Source organism: Sciurus vulgaris (genome assembly GCF_902686455.1).
Source record: "Sciurus vulgaris genome assembly, chromosome: 15".
NCBI lineage: Eukaryota > Metazoa > Chordata > Mammalia > Rodentia > Sciuridae > Sciurus > Sciurus vulgaris.
The window spans coordinates 84,786,927-84,809,195 of NC_136476.1; the positions used below are offsets into that span (position 1 = coordinate 84,786,927).

At 45.7% G+C, this 22,269-nt stretch overlaps 1 protein-coding gene across 1 annotated transcript; it reads left to right on the forward strand.

The window, feature by feature from the left end:
- Nucleotides 1–14,195: 14,195 nt before the first annotated feature.
- On the forward strand, nucleotides 14,196–20,357 carry TOR1B (torsin family 1 member B). Its single transcript, XM_079111772.1, has 5 exons — nucleotides 14,196–14,520; nucleotides 14,981–15,246; nucleotides 16,660–16,835; nucleotides 18,073–18,200; nucleotides 18,444–20,357. Exons 1-5 carry the CDS (start codon nucleotides 14,211–14,213, stop codon nucleotides 18,683–18,685), a joined length of 1,122 nt encoding a protein of 373 aa, XP_078967898.1. The 5' UTR covers nucleotides 14,196–14,210; the 3' UTR covers nucleotides 18,686–20,357.
- Nucleotides 20,358–22,269: the final 1,912 nt, after the last annotated feature.

Sequence of the window (22,269 nt, forward strand, 5' to 3'; positions counted from 1 at the left end):
AGATCATTCTTCCTTTGGATTTTTGAGATTGGCTTATCTCACTTAGCATGATATTCTCCAATTTCATCCATTTGCCTGCAAATGCCATAATTTTATTATTCTTTATAGCTGAGTAATATCCCATTGTATATATATACCACAGTTTCTTTATCCATTCATCAATTAAAGGGCATCTAGGTTGGTTCCACAGTCTGGCTATTGTGAATTGAGCTGCTATGAACATTGATGTGGCTGTATCTCTGTAGTATGCTGATTTTAAGTCCTTGGGTATAGGCCGAGGAGTGGGGATAGCTAGGTCAATGGTTAGGTCCATTCCAAGTTTTCTAAGGAATCTCCACATTGCTTTCCAGAGTGGCTGCACTAATTTGCAAGTCCCACCAGCAATGTATGAGTGTACCTTTTTCCCCACATCCTCTCCAACACCTATTGTTGCTTGTATTCTTGATAATCGCCATTCTAATTGGGGTGAGATGGAATCTTAGTGTAGTTTTGATTTGCATTTCTCTTATTACTAAAGATGGTGAAATTTTTTCATATATCTGTTGATTGCTTGTACATCTTCTTCTGTGAAGTGTCTGTTCATTTCCTTAGCCCATTTGTTGATTAGGTTATTAGTATTCTTGGTGTAGAGTTTTTTGAGTTCTTTATATATTCTGGAAATTAGTGCTCTATCTGAAGTATGAGAGGCAAAGATATTCTCCCACTCTGTAGGCTCTTTCTTCACATTGCTGATAGTTTCCTTTGCTGAGAGAAAGCTATTTAGTTTGAATCTATCCCAGTTGTTGATTCTAGGTTTTATTTCTTGTGCTATGGGAGTCCTGTTAAGGAAGTCTGATCCTAAGCCAACAGGGTGAAGATTTGGACCTACTTTTTCTTCTATAAGATGCAGGGTCTCTGGTCTGATTTCAAGGTCCTTGATCCATTGTGAGTTGAGTTTTGTGCAGGGTGAGAGATATGGGTTTAGTTTCATTCTCTTGCATATGGATTTCCAGTTTTCCCAGCACCATTTGTTGAAGAGGCTATCTTTTCTCCATTGCATATTTTGGCACCTTTGTCTAGTATTAGAAAATTGTATTTATTTGTGTTTGTGTCTGTGTCCTCTATTCTGTACCATTGATCTACCTGTCCTATTTTGGTGCCAATACCATGCTGTTTTTGTTACTATTGCTTTGTAGTATAGTTGAAGTTCTGGTATTGCGATAACCCCTGTTTCATTCTTCCTGCTAAGGATTGCTTTAGCTATTCTGGGTTTTTTATTCTTCCAGACGAATTTCATGATTGCTTGCTCTATTTCTGTGAGGTACATCATGGGATTTTAATTGGAATTGCATTGAATCTGTATAGCATTTTTGTAGTATGGCCATTTTGACAATATTAATTCTGCCTATCCAAGAACATGGGAGATCTTTCCATCTTCTAAGGTCTTCTAATTTCTTTCTTCAGTGTTTTGTAGTTTCATTGTGGAGATCTTTTACCTCTTTTGGTTAGATTGATTCCCAAGTATTTTTTTTTTTTTTGAGGCTATTGCAAATGGAGTTGTTTTCCTCATTTCCCTTTCAGCTGTTTCGTTGCTTGCATATAAAAATGCTTTAGATTTATGTGTGTTGATTTTATAGCCTGCTATTTTGCTGAATTCATTGATGAGGTCTAGAAGTTTTCCTGGAGGAGGTTTTGGATCCTCTAAATATAGAATCATGTCATCTGCAAATAGTGACAGCTTAAGTTCCTCTTTTCCTATTCATATCCCTTTAATTTCTTAGTCTACTAATTGCTCTGGCTAGAGTTTCGAGGACAATGTTGAATAGAAGTGGTGAAAGAGGACTATCCCTGTCTTGTTCCCGTTTTTAAAGGGATATGGTTTCAGTTTTTCTCCATTAAGAATGATGTTGGCCATGGGCTTAGCATAAATAGCCTTTACAATGTTCAGGTATGTTCCTACTATCCCTATTTTTCTAGTGTTTTCAGCACGAAGGGGTGTTGTATATTGTCAAATGCTTTTTTCTGCGTCAATTGAAATAAAACCATATGATCTTATCCTTAAGTCTATTGACATGATGGATCACGTTTATTGATTTACGGATGTTAAACCATCCTTGCATTCCAGGAATGAACCCCACTTGATCGTGGTGCACAATTTTTCTTAATATGTTTTTGGATACGGTTGCCAATATTTTGTTAAGGATCTTTGCATCTATATTCACGAAGGACATTGGTCTAAAAATTTTCTTTCCTTGATGTGTCTTTTCCTCGTTTGGGTATGAGGGTGATATTAGCTTCATAGAATGAGTTCGGTAGGGTACCCTCCTTTTCTATTTCCTGGAATACTTTGAGAAGTATTGGAATGAGTTCTTCTTTGAAGGTCTTGTAGAACTCGGCTGAGAATTCGTCTGGTCCTGGGCTTTTCTTGGATGGTAGATTTTTAAAGGCTTCTTCTATTTCGTTGCTTGATATTGATCTGTTTAAATTGTGTATGTCCTCCTGGTTCAGTTTGGGAGGAGCATATGTCTCTAGAAATTTGTCAATGTCTTCGGCAGTTTCTATTTTGTTGGAATACAGATTTTCAAAGTAGCTTCTCATTATGTTCTGTATCTCAGTGATGTCTGTTGTGATATTTCCTTTTGCATCATGTATTTTAGGAATTTGATTCTCTTCTCTCCTTCTCTTTGTTAGTGTAGCTAAGGGTTTATCTATTTTGTTTACTTTTCAAAGAACCAACATTTTGTTTTGTCAATTTTTTGAATTGTTTCCTTTGTTTCAATTTCATTGATTTCAACTCTGATTTTAATGATTTCCTGTTTTCTATTACTTTTGCTGTTATTCTGTTCTTCTTTTTCTAGGACTTTGAGGTGTAATGTTAGGTCATTTAGTTGTTGACTTTTCATTCTTTTCTGGAATGCGCTCCATGCAATGAATTTTCCTGTTAGCACCGCTTTCATAGTGTCCTAGAGATTTTGATATGTTGTATCGTTGTTTTCATTGACCTCTAATAATTTTTTTTATCTCCTCCCTGATGTTTTCTGTTATCCATGTTTCATTCAATAGCATATTATTTAGTTTCCAGGTGTTGGAGTAATTTCTGTTTTTTATTTTGTCATTGATTTCTACTCTCAGTCCATTATGATCTGATAGACCACAAGGCAGTATCTCTATTTTTTGCATTTCCTAAGGGCTGCTTTATGGCATAACATGATCTATTTTTGAGAAGGTCCCATGTGCTGCTGAGAAGAAAGTGAATTCGCTCATTGATGGATGGAATATTCTATATATGTCTATTAAGTCTAGGTTATTGATTGTGTTATTGAGATCTATGAATTCTTTGTTTAGTTTTTGTTTGGAAGATCTATCCAGTGGTGACAGCAGTGTGTTAAAGTCACCCAGAATTATTGTGTTGTGGTCCATTTGATTCCTAAATTGAGAAAGATTTGTTTGATGTATAGGGATGCACCATTGTTTGGGGCATAAATATTTACTATTGTTATGTCTTCCTGATTTATGGTTCCCTTAAGCAGTATGACATGTCCTTCTTTATGCCTTCTGATTAACTTTGGCTTAAAGTCCACTTTATCTGAAATAAGGATGGAAACCCCTGCTTTTTTACTGAGTCCGTGTGCGTGGTAGGTTTTTTCTCATCCTTTCACCTTTAGTCTGTGGATATCTTTTTCTATGTGATGAGTCTCTTGAAGGCAGCATATAGTTAGGTCATTCTTTTTAATCCATTCTGCCAGTCTATGTCTTTTGATTGATGAGTTTAGGCCATTAACATTCAGGATTATTATTGAGATATGATTTGTATTCCCAGTCATTTGGGCTTATTTTTGGTTTTTAACTTGGCTTGGTTTCTCCTTTGAGTGGTTTTTCTCTAAGGTAGTTCCTCCCTTTGCTGACCTCCATTGTTGTTTTTCATTTCCTCCTAATGGAATGTTTTGTTGAGAACATTCTGTAGCATAGGCTTTCTATTTATAAATTCTTTTAACTTTTGTTTATCATGGAAGGATTTTATTTCACCTTCAAATCTGAAGGTTAGTTTTGCTGGGTATAGGATTCTTGGTTGGCAACCATGTTCTTTCAGAGCTTGAAATATGTTGTTCCAGGCCCTTCTAACTTTTAGGGTCTGGACTGAGAAATCTGCTGATATCCGTATTGGTTTCCCCTACATGTAATCTGATGATTTTCTCTTGCTGCCTTCAAAATCCTGTCTTTATTTTGTATGTAGGCATTTTCATTATAATGTACGTTGGTGTGGATCTTTTGTGATTTTGTGCATTTGGTGTTGGCTATTATTTCATTGAATAGGTTGTTCATTCCTTTGGTTTGTATCTCTGTGCCTTCCTCAATCCCAATAATTCTTAAATTTGGTCTTTTCATGATGTCCCATGGTTCTTGGAGATTCTGTTCATGATTTCTTATCATCTTCTCTGTTTGGTCAATTTTATTTTCAAGATTAAATATTTTTTCTTCATTGTCTGAGGTTCTGTCTTCCAAGTGGTCTAGTCTTTTGGTGATGCTTTCCATTGAGTTTTTTATTTGGTTTATTATTTCTTTCATTTCAAGGATTTCCATTTGGTTTTTTTTTTTAAATCTCTCTTTGTTGAAATGGTCTTTTGCTTCCTGCAGTTGCTCTTTCAACTACTTATTGGTATTTATCATTCATTGTCTGCATTTGCTGTCTTATCTCATCTTTTGCTTTATGAATCATCTTAATCATGTATAATCTGAAGTCCTTTGCTGACATTTCTTCTACAATACTGTCATTGTATTGTCTAGATTCTATGAATATAGAATCTAGATTTGTTTGGACTATTTTCTTCCCTTGCTTTTTCATGTTGTTCATTTATCTTCCCCTCTAGCAGTGCAGATCTGGGGTATTCCAGATTCCCCCTTATAGGTTTATAGTGGCCCTATAGGTTTCCAAAAACTTTTCTTTAAGGGGAGATCAATATTAGCAGTGCCCAATTCAGACACTATGCAATCCTAGACCAAATAGTCCCTAAGAGGACATTAACAATAATGGCATAATAAACAGAATGAGTTCAATTATTATTTTCAGTATAACAAACAGATTTGCAATAAGGTCTGCAATTCTAATGGAGGACAAAGAGGATGCAGAGGGATGTAGGATGTAGCTGTTAATGGGATAATAAAATAATATATAGAAGTTCTAGATAATAGAAAGAGTGAGAGTATAATCAAAAGAAATTGGTTGTTAGCATGCAAAGAGGGAGAAAGACTTTGAGGGAGCAGGTAAACAAAAGGAAAAGAGAGCATGAAAAGTAAAGAAATAAAAACTTTAAATTGTTCAATAAGGAGAAAAAAGAAAATCTGCACTATAACAGTTCTATAGTATTCAAACCTCCCAGTCTTCAGTAGCCTGATGCATGAGAGGTACCTAACAATGAGCTTCAAGTCTCCTGCAGGCGTCTCAGGATGGGTTTTGCCCCACCTAAAGATGGGAGCTACAGCTTCCAGGATAATCCAAGATGGCTGCTCTGGCTTCCAAATGTGTTGGCAAATGGGGAGCTGCAGCTAGGGGTGTGGGTGTGGTCAGCCAGGGAGGGTCCTGGAGGTGGGGACTTCCAGGCAACAGCAGGCAACTGGCAATCTGCTGGCAGTCTGCAGTCAATCTGCAGGCTACCGGTGGATGATCAGCAGGTGAACCTCGGGTGGTGGGTGATGAGTTGGCGAAAAGCAGGTGATGGACAGGCAAGAGGCAGGCAAACGGGCAAATGGTGGATGATAGGCGCCAGTCAGTAAGCAATCTTAACTCAAAAAGTAGTCGATATCCTAGCAGACTGCATGTGCCCTAGTGGACAAATGGGGTAAATAGCAGGGGATAGATAATCATCAAAGACTGCCTCACAGAGAAACAGATCTATTCTGCTCGAAACCCGAGTTATAGAGCGACAAGGAATGTAGCCTCCCTCTAGTCTGCCATCTTGGATCTCCCGTCAGTTCACATCCTAGAGGGTACAGTATCTGTGTAAATGATTTGGAATTATTCTGCATGGGTGATTAATCTCTCCTCCACTCATTTATTTCAAAATTGTTTGTAAGGAATCCCATGAAAACCACACCGGACATGGGAAATCACATAAGAGGGTTTATTAAGCAAACAGAGTGTCTCTCTGCAGGGTAAGAGAGAAAATGAGAGGAAAAGAAAGGGAAAGGGAAAGGGTGCATGCTAGAGAGAGTGTGAAAAGCGAGGAGGAGAAAGTAAGCAAGTGTGTAGGAGAGAAAAGCAAGAGAAAAGATGGCAGGGTAGCTACTGTGAAGCAGTTGAATTCTGCTGGGCTAACAGGGGACTAATAATGGAGAAGGATACTTGCAAGCTGACTGATGAACCAATAGCTAGCTAGGATGTTCACAGACTGACAAGTAGTTGGGAGGTGGGGAAATGGCTGCAATGGAAAGGGTGGGGAGAGCAGCTTTGTACATTACATTCCCCCCATTTCCGTTTTTATAAGAAAATCTTTTGTCCTCCAGTTCTTTCCGAAGGCTTCTTTCTCCTTCCTGCCTAAGTGACTGGGGCTGGTTTTGCAGGTGAGATGTAAAAAGTCCATTCTCCTTCCAGACTTCCAAAGGCAGATGGTTTTCAAGGACTTCATTTCCTCGATTTGACTTATCCCCTATTTCTACACTAACTCCCTGTCCCCAAGTCTGGCTTCATTCACCCCTATAATTTTAGGAACTCCTTTACTGCTATAGGGAAAGGGGGTTGATGACCGCTCTGGCTTCTTTGAGCTGGAAGGGGGCTGCGTGGGGCAAGCAGTTCAGAGTTCCCTTTTTAGAAATCCAGTCAATAGAGGGGTTGGTGATAGAAGTCTGGTTGGGGAAGAGCAGGTTGTAAAGGCATCTGGGGATGGGTGCTTCTATGAGAGAAGAACAAAAAGATGTGAGTACTAAAATGAGATTGATAACAATATAAATGTTGCAGAATCTGGAACATGCCAATGCATATCATACAGATGACAGAAGTCAATAATTCCTCACTGGGGGGCGGGGAAGAACTGAGAAGTTGTTCCCATAACAAGGCCTAGCAAAGTTGGAAAGGACAAGGCCTTTCTTGGGAAATTTAACATTGTCCAGGTTATCAGGAATGTAACCTGTGTTTAGTAGAGATCTCTATACTTCTGTTACTTAGGGCTAGATAATCATACTAGCAAACACAGATTAAGCCTATTTGTGTAGCTTAGGAAGGTCTGTAGGCCTTAAACTGACTAAAAAACTTCTGACTGGCAGTTTCTCTTGATAGTTATCAGGCACATTTGCATAAGAATATCTATTTTGTAGCTTTTAGTCTTTATTCTAGTGGGCTAACACAAGTGTACATCCTAAGTTACATTTAACTATTATTTCTTTGAAACGCCCAAGAATGGCTATATTTTGGTTTTAACTGTTTTGCTAGGTGTTTAAGACCAAGCTGGTCAAATTGACCTGTTCCTGTCTGTTAAAGAGTCAGCTGAGTTCTCACAGGGGTCACTCATAGAGAACTTAAGAGCAGCTTCTTAGCTCCATTAGTGCCATTGGTTAGGCAGGGTCTCCTCAATGAGGTGGCTTCCTTTGGAAGCATCAAGGGATGTTGTCTCCCTTTTTCCATGATCCTCATCTGCAGCAGGTGCACTGAGTGGCTTTTCATTCTCTAGTGGCCTCATCAATCTCCTTGATCAGGAGGTTGTGTGACCCACCCAGAGTTGCAAAGCTCCTTACAGAAGTCCTCTTGTTCCCTGGGTTCAGGCTGACTTTGAGGGCAAGACCCAAATTTGGCCTTTCTTGACCTCTGTATTTAATCTCAATCTCTAAGTTTGATCTTAACCATCAAGCAAGCCAGTCTCACTGGTCATAAAGTAAGAGTACTGGGCTTTAACTTCAATGTCTATAACTTTACAGTTATTTACCCCCTTTTATCTAATTGGGGTCTACATTATCTGTCCCATAGGTGATGGCTTTTCAAGTTAATCTATGGTGTACTTCTGCAAAATATGAGGCAACAATTAGAGTTTACAAGGAAAATACAAAATGGAATCACCAACAGTAAAACATTCAGTGTGTGCAATAGCTATCTTGAATTTTGGCTGAGTTATTCATTATATCCCATTTGAGATCACAGTAATCTTTACAAAAAAACATCAAACTTTTGAACACAACTTTAAGTGAGTTAAAGTCTGGCTTATTTTGGGGCCATTCTAACATGCAGCAGGGTTGTGAGGCAGAGCCTTATCTCAGGTAAGGCAGGGCTTCTCACAAATCTTAGGTAAAATGTTCTAATCCTGAAGCTAATTTTTCCTCTTTTGCCATGACCAGCATGACCAAATTCTCAAGTTCAGTGAGGGGCAAAGGAGTATTAGAAAATAAAGTTTTAACTGTCCTTTTGTGTGTCCTTTTTGTGTCCTTTTGTCCAAAGTGGCAAAATGCTTTCATGTTTAACCTTTAAACAAATCAGACTCTCAATAACTTTTAGAAATACATTTAACAAATTTTACATATACCCCATTGGTGACAGGTCCTATAATAGAACATTAAATGATAGGTTTACCATTACAGACAAGTTTAATTTGGATAATAGCAGCTTGATAAATTTTCTGCTTTAAAGGCTGTACACCTGGAAAATATGAACACATTTAATATACAAAGAATAATGTTTTTAAGTATGTTACTCCATGGAATAACTTTGTAAATTAATCAGATGTCTCTAACGAACACGTTTGAGTAATCCCATACATGTCAACTCTAATTCACTCTCTTATTGTAAAAAAACCAAGATATCAGACAAGTGTACCAACAGTATTTGCCGTCTCTTTCCTGTTGAAGAAAAGTCCTAGAAAAATTGATGTTAGACATTTTATAAACATCAACATTTTATTAGTTTGACCACCTAGAGACTTGTGAGTTAATTTTAAAGACATTTTACTTCTATTAGTTTACACAATTTATATTGAAGCTTTTAAGTCACATGAATTAAAAGTATTTGGATACATTTTTTAAATTTTAATTTTTATGTGCGCTTATATTTAACACAAAAGTGGCCATTATGTGGCCATTTTGGATTGGTTATCTGAAGGGTACGTGGCCAAATAAAAGCCGGGAGTCAGACAAAGGGTTGAATCTGCTGGAATGGAGGACCCAGGTCCCATGGTGGAGACTGATACAGCCGCGTCTGTGGCCAGGGCGTCCTGAGGCCACAGAGTCGTCGGCTGGAGATGAGAAGGCAGCACATAGATGGTGTCGTCACACAAACATCCATGTGGGGCCAGGCAAAAGCCGAGAAGGGTCGAGGACCTGATATCAGGGTTTTCGAGTGAGTGCGTGAGCGCGAGATGAGCGTCAACCCTGAGAGAGAATCCCCAGCATAAAATCAGGAATCCACCCGGCAGGTAAGACCGACTGTAGGGGCCAGGCGTGACTATAAAAGTTCTGGCTGGGGTACCCCCACCCCTCAGCCGCCTCGAGGGTCCGGGATAAACCGGCCTAAGGGAACCCGCCTAGAGGACTCACCAACCTGAAGTCCGGTGATGGATGCAGAGCAGAGCGTCCGGGCAGATGGAAGGTGGGGCCGTGTCCGGGGGCACTGGGGCTCAGATGGGGTTCCACTCGCTTAAGAGACAGTGGAAGGCCCATCCCGATCGCGGCACCAATGTGAGGAATCCCAGGAAAACCACGCTGGACACGGGAAATCACATAAGGGAGTTTATTAAGCAAACAGAGGGTCTCCCTGCAGGGTAAGAGAGAAAATGAGAGGAAAGAAAGGGAAGAGAAAGATGTGCGTACAAGAAAGAGTGTGAAAAGGGAGGAGGAGAAGTAAGCAAGTGTGTAGGAGAGAAAAGCAAGAGAAAAGATGGCGGGGTAGCTACCGCGAAGCAGTTGAATTCTGCCGGGCTAACGGGACCAAATAACGGAGGAGGATACTTGCAAGCTGACTGATGAACCAATAGCTAGCTAGGATGTTCACAGACTGACAGTAGTTGGGAGGCGGGGAAAATGGCTGCAATGGAAAGGACAGGGAGAGCAGCTTTGTACATTACACTGTTCTTTATACTTGGAAATGAAACAGTTGGGGGGCAGTGGCACATGTCTGTAATATCAGCAACTGGGGAGGCTGAGGCAGGAGGATCCCAAGTTCAAGGCCAGCCTCAGCAACCAAGCAAGACCCTGTCTCAAAATGAAAAATAAGCCAGGCAGAGTGGTGCACGCTTGTAATCCCAGTGGCTCAGGAGGCTGAGGCAGGAGGATCTCAAGTTGGAGGCCAGCCTTAGCAATTTAGCAAGGCTCTAAGCAACTGAGAACCTGACTCTAAATAAAATACAAAATAGGGCTGGGGATGTGGCTCAGTGGTCAAGTGCCCCTGAATTCAATCCCCAGTACCCAAAAAATAAAATAAAAAGGGGCTGGGGTATGGCTCAGTGGCAGAGCACTTGCCTAGCATGTGTAAGCACTGGGTTAGATTCTCAGCACCACTTACAAATAAATAAAGGTCCATCGAGAACTAAAAAAAAAAAAAAAAAAGAGCTCAGTGGTAGAGCACCCCTGGGTTTAATTACCAGTGCTAGAAATAAATAAATAAGTAGATAAACAATAACTTTGAAAATGACACAATCTTTATGACAAAATTAAAAAGATGGAAGTCCCAGCTTGCTCGACAAGGCCACATTTCTTATGGAAAATGTGTTTCATGTCAGTTTTCTCTAACTTTGGATTTCAGTTTATTAGGCTCATTAAAATAATACTGATATTTGTGGAACTGTATGTTTAATAGACTTTCTTCTCTAGACACTCATTTAAGCTATTCTGGTAAATGGAGCATTGGCACAATTTGGGGTACTTCAGTTTTTAAACGATAATCACACTCAAAGAGCACACGGCAGGACCGCCCAGCGTCTCTCAGGCACTGTCCTTTCCAAATGACACCCTCCCTCCTGTTAAACCAGTAGCACAACACATTGAGATATTTTTGCACAATAAAACATAAAACAATTCAAGTCACTGATCAGCTTTGTTTTCAGTGCTGGGGGTCGAACCCAGGGCCCTGTGCACACTAGGCAAGCACTTTTTTTGGGGGGGGTGCTGGGGATTGAACCCAGGGCCTTGTGCTTGCACGGCAAGCACTCTACCAACTGAGCTATCTCCCTAGCCCCTAGGGAAGCTCTTTATCCCTCCACACCCCAGCCCAAATGTGTGATAAATTTTTAATAAACAATTATTATTAGATGAAGCATTCAATTTTTAGGGAAAATGTGTCTCTTAATGAGAGGGATGGGGTGCTCGCCCTCTTTTCCAATTATTTAGTGTATCCCCAGAGGAAATTACTAAATGATTTTCAACTTCCCAGGGAGCCTGAGGAGGAGGAGGTGCCACCTGGGATGTGGTCCTTCCCATCTTGCTTGTCTTGGGAAGTCTTCCCAGCTCAGGGAACACACACAGGCTGGAGTCAGCTGGCCCAGGGCAGGAAAAGGCTGACACCCCAACCCCAGAGGAAGTCAGCTGTCAGTGTCTCTTCCAGGGTCATCTGACTAGCCTTACTGCCAGGGCTGGTGGCTACCAGGACCAAGTTATCTGTTCAATCCAATCTGTTCCCCAGCTGGCTTTGCGAACAGAGTCTTAGGTACGCAGTGGAGAAAGTCTCACGTGTTCCCCTGCAGAGGTAAAGGGTCGGCTCTGCAGTCTCCAGGGATTTTGCAACATGGGAGGACGGAGTTGGGAGGGGGAGTAAAGGTGGGGATTATAGAAGTCACAGAACCTGGTTTTGTTCCCTCTTTCTAGCTGAGTGGCTCTGGATATGGGATGTTCCCTCCCTGGACCTCCACATGTAGACTGGCGATCAGGACAGTTCCTTCTTGGAGTTGTTGGGGGTACCAATTGGGTGGTCGGAAATTGGCAACTGTAGGGAGCACAGCTGAGCAGCTAGAACAAAGACCAGCCCGCCAAAGGTGACCAGAAAGTTCGCAGCAAGGTGGATGGAAAGTTCCACAGACCCTTCACGCCCATCTGTCACTCAACAGGACCCCCTCCCATCCTAGTCTATAAAAACCCTGGGCAGTCAGGGCCACTTGTGATTTTCTCCGGGTTCCTATACCCCGGGGGTCTGGGAATTTTGCCCGAGAGCCAAATTCCAATAAAGCTTGCTTCTGCCACTTTTCTGTCCCATTTTATTTGGCTGCTAACTGTGCCTGCTGAGACCCGCCGAATTTACATTTGGTCCCGGCGTTGAGCCCACCGAGCCCGTTCGAGCTTACCCCAATGAGCCAATGTGTGTAGATCACTTGGCACTACATATAAGTGTGTGTAGATCACTTGGCACTACATATAAAAGCTGAAAGGAGCCGGGTGCTGTAATCCCAGCAATTCGGGAGGCTGAGGCAGGAGGATCGCAAGTTCTGGGATAGCCTCAGCCACTTAGTGAAACCTTGGCTCAAAATAGAAAATAAAAAGGGCTGGGGGTGTAGCACAGTGATAGAGTGCCCCTGGGTTCAACCTTCAGCGTCGAGAAAATAAATAAAGAATAAAAGATGTGAGGCCTTTAGAGGGCACTGTCCTGGCAAACGGGATTCATAGCAGTAAGGCCATTTTTGCCCTTCATTGTCTGCCAGGCAAGGGCGGGGGGGGGGGGGGGGTCCCTCCCCTCCAGCAACAAGCAGCTACTTGGAAGCAGAGAGCAGTCTTCACCAGACACCGAATACAGTGGCCCCTTGATCTTGGATATCCTAGCTTCCACTACAACATCCTTCTCACTGGCCTCTGCCCTCTCTCTGTCTCTGGTGAACCCAGCAGCCAGAAGGATGTATGAGTTGATCATTTTGCTCCCTATGTAAAACCTTCTGTGGCTCCCTATTACCCTCTAGAACAGAGGCCAAACTCCTTACAGCACTTGCAAGTTCTTCAAATTCCCATCTCTGTCATAGTCTCTCTTTCTCTCTTTTGTTGGTTCTTTTTAGTTATACTTGACAGTAGGATCCATTTTCCGCCTAGTTCTCTGCCTCCATCTCTCACCACCTCCACTGTTAGGGGACAGACAGATGAGGGTCGTGGCAACAGGACGTTAAGAGAATGAGTCCATAAACTGGGCCCACTGTACTGACCCCCACATCCCTTCTTTTCCAAGAAGCAATTTACCTGCAGCCCTGCCTGGCCTCAGCGGACAGGATATGCCACATTCCTCAGCAATCTATCTGTTCAGGCCCAAGATAATGTTGATAAGAGGAACCCAAATTAGTTTGAAGGAAGAGACTTTCGTCTCTTCCAGATCCTGAAAATCCAGGAGACAAGGGTAGTATCTCCTAACCACAGAAATTGTAAGAATATATGGTTAAGAATCCAATTAGAACTGGTCAGCATGGGCCAAGGTGACCTAAAGTTGCCATGACAATGAGGAATTGAAAGTCTGATGTCACCCCGTGTCAGCCAAAAGTCAAGAGGTGGACCTGAAAGGGCTCTCCAGAAACTTTTCTGGGATCCCCAATAAAATTGGAGTGCAGGAGAGGCACACTGTGCCTGTCCTGAGAGGACCCGATCTCTCCCTTGAGAGTATCCCCTTCCCCTTTCCTATCACTTCAATAAATTCATTCTGTGCTCTGAGACATGTCCGAAACCCTTCTCACTTGATCACAGGGTCCGGGCTTGACGGGGGTCTGCGCGCTGCCTGTGTTTCTCAGAGGGCCCAGCTCCATACACCGCCACGTGAGATGCTTTCAGTTCCCCAAATTGACCCTCTACACATCCTGTTCTCTGTAGAACTCTACTCCTCCCTTTCTGCTTGACTACCTCCTTCGATCCTCCTTTAGGCAACAAAAGCCTTCCCTGCACCGGGGTCCCCTTACTGTGACGCTCAGTGTGGTCCTTGCCCTGGCCTGGACGCCCCCGCCCACGCAGGGCCCGCTCTCTCCCTGCCACGTGGCACGCCGCAGGAACGGTGAGCATGAATGGAAGGCCGCAGGGGAAGGCCTGCAGATCTGAGAGCCTCATCACAGCTCGCGGGGAGGGGTGACAGCAAAGTCAGCGGGCTCTAGAGACACATGAGGGTCTGGGAATGTGGCTGAGGTGTACAACACCTGCGAAAGGCCCTGGGGTCCATCTCCAGCAGCGGGAAAGGGAAGGGAAGAAAAAAGAGAAAAGAAAAACTCCTAAGGGACAGAAGCAGAGCTCCAGGCAAGAGAAGTACCACTGGACACCTTCCTGCCACTCACAAAGATGGCGCCGCGCCCGTCTCTCCGCCCCTCACCAACATGGCGCCCGGCGTGAGTGGGCTGCGGCCGGAAGTGACGGGATGCCGGAAGTGCGCCCCGGCGCTCGGCGGGCCGGGGTCCTGCGCAGCGGCTGCGGACGGCGAGGCGGCCATGCGGCTGGTCTGGCGGCTCGGGGACGCCGCTGCGCTGCTGCTGCTGCTGGCCGCTCACCTGGTGGCGGCGTTCGACCCCCTCAGCGTGGGCATCGCCATCGGGGCCGCGTCGGCCCTCACGGGCTACCTGTCCTACCGGGACCTGTACTGCCGCTTCGCCGAGTGCTGCCGCGAGGAGCAGCCGCTCAACGCCTCGGGTACGTCCCCGCGGCGGGGCGGGCGGGAGGACGCCGGGACGCCGGGCGGCCGCGGCTGGAAGCAGTCTGCGATGGCGAGGCGCGGCCGGCCCGGCGCCCCCGCAGCCCTCCGTGCAGCGCCGCCCGGGCCGCCCGCGCTGGCGCTTGGTTTCCGTGCAAGGCAGCAGGGATGGCGGGAAAGTAGCCTGCAGCTCGCCGGGAGCTGGGTCGCCCTGGATGAAGGAGCCCTCTGGCTTCCTTGCCAGACGCGTGGGCGTTCGGGAGCGCCGCCACAGGACCTGGCCCTCAGCGGCATCATTTGACGCTAGCCCCCCGCCTCCAGCCTCGGCTTCGGGGTTTGGCAGAGACCCTGCAGGATCGCTCGCTAAACTGCCTCTCGCTTCGGTCGCCTGGGAAAGTGCCGCTTCTCTGATGCATTTTTAACGTGTTTTTCTCTCTGTTCGGGGGTCGGCTCCCGCAGCCCTCAAGTTGGACTTGAAGGAGAAGCTGTTTGGACAGCATCTGGCCACGGAAGTGATTCTCAAGGCGCTGTCTGGCTTCAAGAACAACAAAAATCCCAAGAAACCACTGACCCTGTCCTTGCATGGCTGGGCGGGTACAGGCAAGAATTTTGCCAGTCAAATTGTGGCTGAAAATCTTCACCCAAAAGGCCTGAAGAGCAACTTTGTCCACCTGTTTGTATCAACTCTGCACTTCCCTCATGAGCAGAAGATAAAACTGTACCAGGCAAGAGAACCAACCCACTCTTACTTCCTGGCAGGCCTCTCAGAGTGGCCTGGGTGACCTGCCTGCTTACTCTGGTCTCTACTTGTCTTTTCTTTGTATTGCATTAGTCCCAGAGTCTGTCGAGTTAAGGCACATGTAGTCCAGGGTGGCTATGAAGGTGTCCTACAAATTTTTCCTTAATAATCCAGCAGGGTAGGTGATGCAATTTCCTTTAAAAGATGGAACCAAGAGAGGCAAGGTGACTTGCTCCTTAAAATATTTGTGACCTTTTGGCAGAGAAAAAGCTTGAACTCAAACCTCCTAGCTCTGTTTTGGTGGCAGCCACCCTCTGCAGTAAGTGCAGTCTCAGTAGCTAGAGTGGGCGTGGCCTCCTTTAAAGCCCCCTGTTCCCAGGGTGGTTTCAGCGTACCTCTGCATTTTGCAAGGTAGACTAGAGGATTTTATTCCCCTCCTAAATAGTTTTTGTACTTTGTTTCTCCCAACCTTCAAGTCCTTGCCTTTGCTCAAAGAAAGCCTCATGAGTATTTCTCTTTTTGAGATACTCTTTCCATGTTTAAGGTGTTAAATGTTCTTTAAATGAATGTGTCCTTAACAAGGTTATTATTCCTGCTGTTAGATGCCAACCAAAATGAGAAATAGAAACTTAACTGAACAAGGAAGTGAAAGTGTTTACTACTCAAACAGGGAAGATTGCCAAAAGGAAGAAATAATTTTTTTTTTTTTCAAATTGTATTGTAAATCTCTTGAAATATGGTAAAATAGATGAAAGTGTATCTGAGGGCAGTTCATGGTCATGGCCTTTCATGTTTGTGGGTTTGAGAGCTTGTTGCTTGGGTGTCTTTGTTTCAAGAAGAGCATCAAGGCTGGGGTGAGGTGCAGTGGTACAGAACTTGCCTTGCGTTTGATCCTTAGCACTGAAAAAAAAAATAAAACCAGTGAGCCTGGGAACAGACTCTTCGTGAAATGTCATCTGGGTCAGTTCCTTGCATTAGTCCAGAGCCTTGGTCTCCAGCACTGCACAGGTCTTAATCTAGTTCATTATTCCTCAGTGTATGTGGCAGTGTTGACTTGAGATTTTGTTCTACAGTGAGGCGAAAGCTAAGGGTGGTCACTGTGAAGGGTAACCATTTCTTTACCTTTTAGACCTTTAAAAAGTTAAAGTTAGCATGATATTTGAAGTCGGAAAAATGTCTTTGCAGTTCAGCACTTATCTTTGTGCCCATTTACACTTTTTGTGGAGTTTGGAAAAGGTAATACTCAGGGAATAGAGGTGAGGGTGCACTTCTGAGAGTTCTTGACAAAGCCCAGAGAGCCCCTCCTTGGTCCTTCGGAGCAGAGGAGCAGGGCGGTGCTCGGGCCCCCTGGGTGCGTGCTCTGAGCCTTTACCACCTCTTTCTTTTATGGTTGGTCCAGGAGCAGCTACAGAAGTGGATTCGGGGAAACGTGAGTGCGTGTGCCAGCTCAGTTTTCATATTTGACGAGATGGATAAGCTGCACCCCGGGATCATTGACGCGATCAAGCCCTTTCTGGACTACTACGAGCAGGTGGATGGAGTGTCCTACTGCAGAGCCATCTTCATCTTTCTCAGGTCAGCGAGAAGCAGTTTCTTGGGGACACACAGCCCTTCATCCCCCCAGTGCTAGAAGGAGGTCCTTGTGACCAACTGCATTTTGTTTACCAGGGACAGAAGTGCCTGCCTGGTAAAAGTCACTTTAACTTTTTGGTTCCCAAAAACCAGCATGGCATAGAATGGGCAGGGATGAATGAGCTGAGGAAGTAATTGCTGATAACAGACAATTTTATTAACTGCATGTTGTTTCCGAGGGTTATAAAAACCACAGCATGATCACAGAAAGCTATAAAGAAACATATGGTGTTGGGTGAAGTGACACACACCTCTGATCCCAGCAACTTGGGAGGCTGAAGCAGATGGATCACAAATTCAAGGTCAGCCGCAGTAAATTAGCAAGGCTGTAAGCAACTTAGCAAAACTGTCTCAAAATAAAAAAGAAAAAAGGATGGTGATCGCCTGGCTTGAGAGGCTAAGACAGGAGGATTGCAAATTCAAAGCCAGCCTCAGCAACTTAGCAAGGCCCTAAGCAACTCAGCAAGGCCCTAAGCAACTCAGCAAGACCCTGTCTTTAAATAAAATATTTAAAAAACAGGGCTGGGGATGTGGTTAGGTAGTTAAGTGTCCCTGGATTCAATCCCCAGTACCAAAAAAAAGGTGGGCTGGGGATGCAGCTCAGTGACAAAATGCCCCTGGTTCAATCCCCGTGCCAATATAAATAATAAATTAATAAAGGAAACGGAGGGTACATGCCTATGATCCCAGTGACTCTGGAGACTAAGGCAGGAGGATTCAAAGTTTGAGGTGAACCTCAGCAACTTTGCTAGACCTTATCTCAAAATAAAATTTTAAAAGAACTGAGAGTGTAGCTCAGAACACTCCTGGGTGTAATACTTGGTACTGCAAAACAAAACAAACAGATTTTAAGTTCTTTGAGGGCAGTTTTTTTGTGTAGTAGCACTTAGTAAATTTGGCCTAAGAAGAAAGCATCAGAGGGTGGATGTGTAGCTCAGTGGTAAGTACCTGCCAAACATGCATGAGACCCCGAGTTCCACCCACAGCACTCCCAGGAGAGACCGAAGCTGAGGGGCGGGGGTGGAGCTCAGTGGCACAGCAGTGGCACGCTTAGCACGTATGTGGCCCTGGGTTCCATTCCGAGCACCAGAAAAATAAACAAACCTTAGAGCATGTTCGTTTCCCCATGAAACACAGACGTCTTGATATGTGATTTAATCTGTTTCCCTGGCCAACCCAGCAACGCAGGTGGGGACCTCATAACTAAGACGGCGCTGGACTTCTGGCGGGCGGGAAGAAAGAGGGAAGACATCCAGCTGAAGGACCTGGAACCTGTGCTGTCTGTGGGAGTCTTCAACAATAAACACAGTGAGTCCCCAGGGCGAGGAGCCAGCAGGCACCGTCTGCTCTCCTAAGTGTTCTGCAGAGCCACCGAGCCCACCTGCCAGGGGCTGTGCTGCGTGGGGTTTCCTAGGCATCAGCAGGGTTCGCATACTTAACAGACTGTTGCAAGGAGTGAAAACATGAAGAAGATGCTGTGGGCTGAGATGAGGTGTGGAGTTTGACCAGGTGGCAGTTACAGGCAGGAGACAGCTCTGTGTTGTTCTGCAGGTGGCCTGTGGCGCAGCGGACTGATAGACAGAAACCTTATTGACTACTTCATCCCCTTCCTGCCCTTGGAGTACAGACACGTGAAGATGTGTGTGAGGGCAGAGATGCGGGCCCGTGGTGCTGCTGTAGATGAAGACATTGTGACCAGGGTGGCAGAGGAAATGACGTTTTTCCCCAAAGATGAGAAAATCTACTCAGACAAGGGCTGCAAGACCGTGCAGTCCCGGCTAGATTTCCACTGAGCGCTCACCCACACCTGGGCGTTACCCTTCAGAAGCACTTTGATGACCTCTTCAGGGTTCTGCACATTTGCACCTGTGAACTCGGGATCTAGAAGTTTCTAAGAGTCGACTATTGAAATGACACTAATATGTCGTGCGTGCTGCGTGATGGCAGTGCAGCTGTTGCCTGCAGTCGAACATGAGCATTTAATCCTCATGCACTGTTACTAAGCTTCACAGAAGTGCCTGCAAACAGCTGTGTGTGAGGTGGAGGGTCACTGGTGACCCATGGCCTGGCCTTCAGACCCAGTGCTGGGACTGAGGGGCTCAGGGGCCCTGCCACAGTTGGGAGCATCATGTTTTCATGTGCCAGAATCGTCCTGCTCTGCCTTTTCTTTGCACGGAGAGCATTCACGGACTGGCACTATTTTTAGTTGACATTGGTGGCACCTGCAGGTACAGATGGTGACTGTGAGGAAGATGTGGTGCTGCATGGCGCCCACCCTTGTCCTGGGCTGGACTGTCATCGTGAGGGCGGGGGCTCCCACCCAGGCCCTGAAAGCGGACCAGGACCCAGAGCCCCTCAGGTCTGGCCTGGCCATGGAGCCCCACCTCCCCCTTGATGAGCCTGCCAGCGCCCCACACTGCATCCAGGTTTCCCCTCAGCCGCATCGTCACTAGTCACCAGAACAAGACTGCTGCTTTGAAACCGTGCCCTTGTTCCATCATGCTACATTTGCCTGTCACATGTCACATGTGGTCACATGCAGTTTGGCAGGACGGGCTGGGTCCCTGGGCTGCAGTGGGCTGCGCGGAGTCTGATTGCAAGGAAGAAGAATGCTTGCCTTCTCGGAGACAGGTATATTTTATGATGTTTTTACTTTTGAATCTTAGAGGATAACACAGAGGATATCGCATATTTTTAAACCTGGGAAAGACACAAAATGGAATCATTGCTAATTCTCAGATCCTCTTAAATAGCGTAGGTTTCTTATTTTTATTTTTTGTGCTGGGGAAAAAGCATGAATTTTGTTAAGTGCCAGGTACTATATGGTCACAGTTATAGATCAAAGAAGGTCATCTGAGTGATGGCTGGTCTGGGTGTCATCTGATGCTGACCCTCTATGCCAGCCCCAGGCTGGATGGCTCCAATCATTGGGAAATAAAGAGTTGAAAATTCTAGCCAGTGTGTCCTGCCTGACCCACAGTTGTGTTGTAATTGTAGACATGTCATTGAAACTGTCAAGTTTTTATATGTGTTAAATGTGCAAGAATGAAGATTTTACATCATGGAAATGCCTTATGGGGTATCACGTGTAGTCTAAAAATGCCAAGGTGGGCAGGGCACGTGGCTTGGAGGTGGCGTGCTGGCCTAGCATGCACGAGACCTGGCTTCCGTCTCCGGACCACCAAGAAGACAAACGCAAGTGCCATAGCGAGGCTCCTGAGGTTCAGGATGTGTTCTCCCGTTGGAGCTGAGTTACCTTTCATAGCCTTTCGGGCCTGTGGTCAGGAGGAGGCAGGCTTCCTGTTTACAGTGATGCAATAAGCTCACACGTGCGGCCACCTTTGGACTGCGGCTGCTGATTTGTAACTGCAAAGGCCCAGCTTCCTGCCTCTTGTGAGATGTGGACCTCTTGTGAATTGACCTCCTCAATAGAGAGTAATAAAGCCTAAATGTCATGTTGCGAGATGTCCCTTTTTCTGCCCCTAGTTTATGCGGAGGCAAAGTCTGAGCGCAGAATAAAGGCCTTTCAGTAGCTCATTTTTATGTCGTTAGATGAACCTTGCCCCACATTCTGCATTTCGACTGAGGTTTGCCTCAATGGTTGTTAGCCCCCGAGTTAGCTGATGGAGGTGCTCCCTGGGACCCAGGTGGGCTTCCTTCTAGCAAATACATCCTGAGGTTAACACAGGATGCCGAAGTTGAAGCCCCAGGACCCCAGCACAGGTGAGGAAACACCTGGCTGTCCCCACCCAGAACTAGAACACAATGACAATGACAACCTGGTTACCCGGATCTTACCTTGAGCACTCAGCCTGGCAATGATCTCATCATGGACTCTTCACAGGACTGGAAGCTTTCTAGAAAGTTCACACCCTCTTCATCACTCTGCCCTCTTCCTCCATTTCTCATTTGAAGATGCTCAGCTCCCAGGGGACCTATTCTCTTAGTCTGGCTCTCAGCCTAAGGCAGTTTTTGCACTACCCCAAACTGCCTCCTCTGCTAAGACTGAACTTTGCAAAATGAAGTCAGAGGACCCATGTTTCCTAGTTAGGAACTTAACAGGTGCTAGGGCTGCCATCTTCAGATGGCTGCTTGGAGCTCATTTGTGACTGCTGGGGACACTTGGACCATCATTAGGGAGACCAGGCCGCCCTAGAGACAAGCCCTTGGTAGAGGGCTCCCATGGAGCCCAGCAGCCAGGCTGGCATTATTTCTGTGCTTGGAACTGAGCCCAGGGCCTTGCATAGAGCCCCTGGCGCCTGACCGCGAAGCCAACTGAGCCTTCCTGGGCGCGCTCCACACCAGCCCCAGGAGCCCCGCCCCTCAGCGGGCACACATGCTGCACAGCGAGCCTCCAGGAGCCCTCTACTGCCTGCATCTAGCTGGACTGCAGCGCCACAGCTAGGTGCCAGGAGCTCCATGGGTCCTGGCAGTGGCGTGCACTGCCCTAGGCAGCTAGGTGAGGGCTGGACTGAGGTTCCTTCCCACCTGAACTGCCTTGGTCTTCACTTGGCCTAAGCTCACAAGGCCCATGGTGAAGGGCTTTTTCCCTTTAAAAAAATACTCAAAAGGCTGTGGGGATAGTTCAGTGGCCAAGTGCTTGCCTAGCGCGTGTGAGGTCCCAGGTTCCATCTCCAGCACACTCAAAAACATATCCACAGACGACGCGACGCATCCAAGAGTCTGTGAGGCTGGGGCACAGCCCAGGGCTAGAGCGCTCGCCTAGCGTGTGCAAGGCCCTGGGTGAGAGAATTCTCTTGTAAAGTGGAAGCACTTACAAACACTGTTCTTGGCCTTCTTAGGGGGGCAGCTAAGCTCTCCTAGATTTTGGGAGTTGTGATTTAACATAACAAAAACTAGTGACAAATGAAATGAGAGTTTTTAAAAGTATGCGAAAACCCACCACACAACAGCTTAGAAGCCAGCAGAAGCCCATCTCTTGCGGGGAGACGGTAGAGGCTGGCAGGGGCGGGCAGGAGGGTTCTTGTTTTTGCAGGTGGGGGTGGTACTGGGGACCAACCCAGTATGATCGCTGTGGAGCTGTAGATGCTTTGCCACCAAGCTACATCCCAGCTCTTTTCGAGACAGGGTCTCACTACCCTGTCCTCACTAGGCTGTCTAAGTTGCTGAGGCTGGCCTCAAACTTCTGATCCTCCTGCCTTAGTCTGCGATTATAGGCGGGTGTCACTGTGCCAGGCTCTGAAAGTTTCTTTCAAAAGACTCAAATTCTGACAGATGTATGCAGCATTACCAAGCTCACCCCGCAGTTCACACTGTTGCTGAGATGCAAACCCCAGGAGAGGACATGGGACTTACCCGCAGGGCCCACCTGGACCCTCTTAAGTACTAGTCCTGTCTGCACACTCCCTGGGTCCAG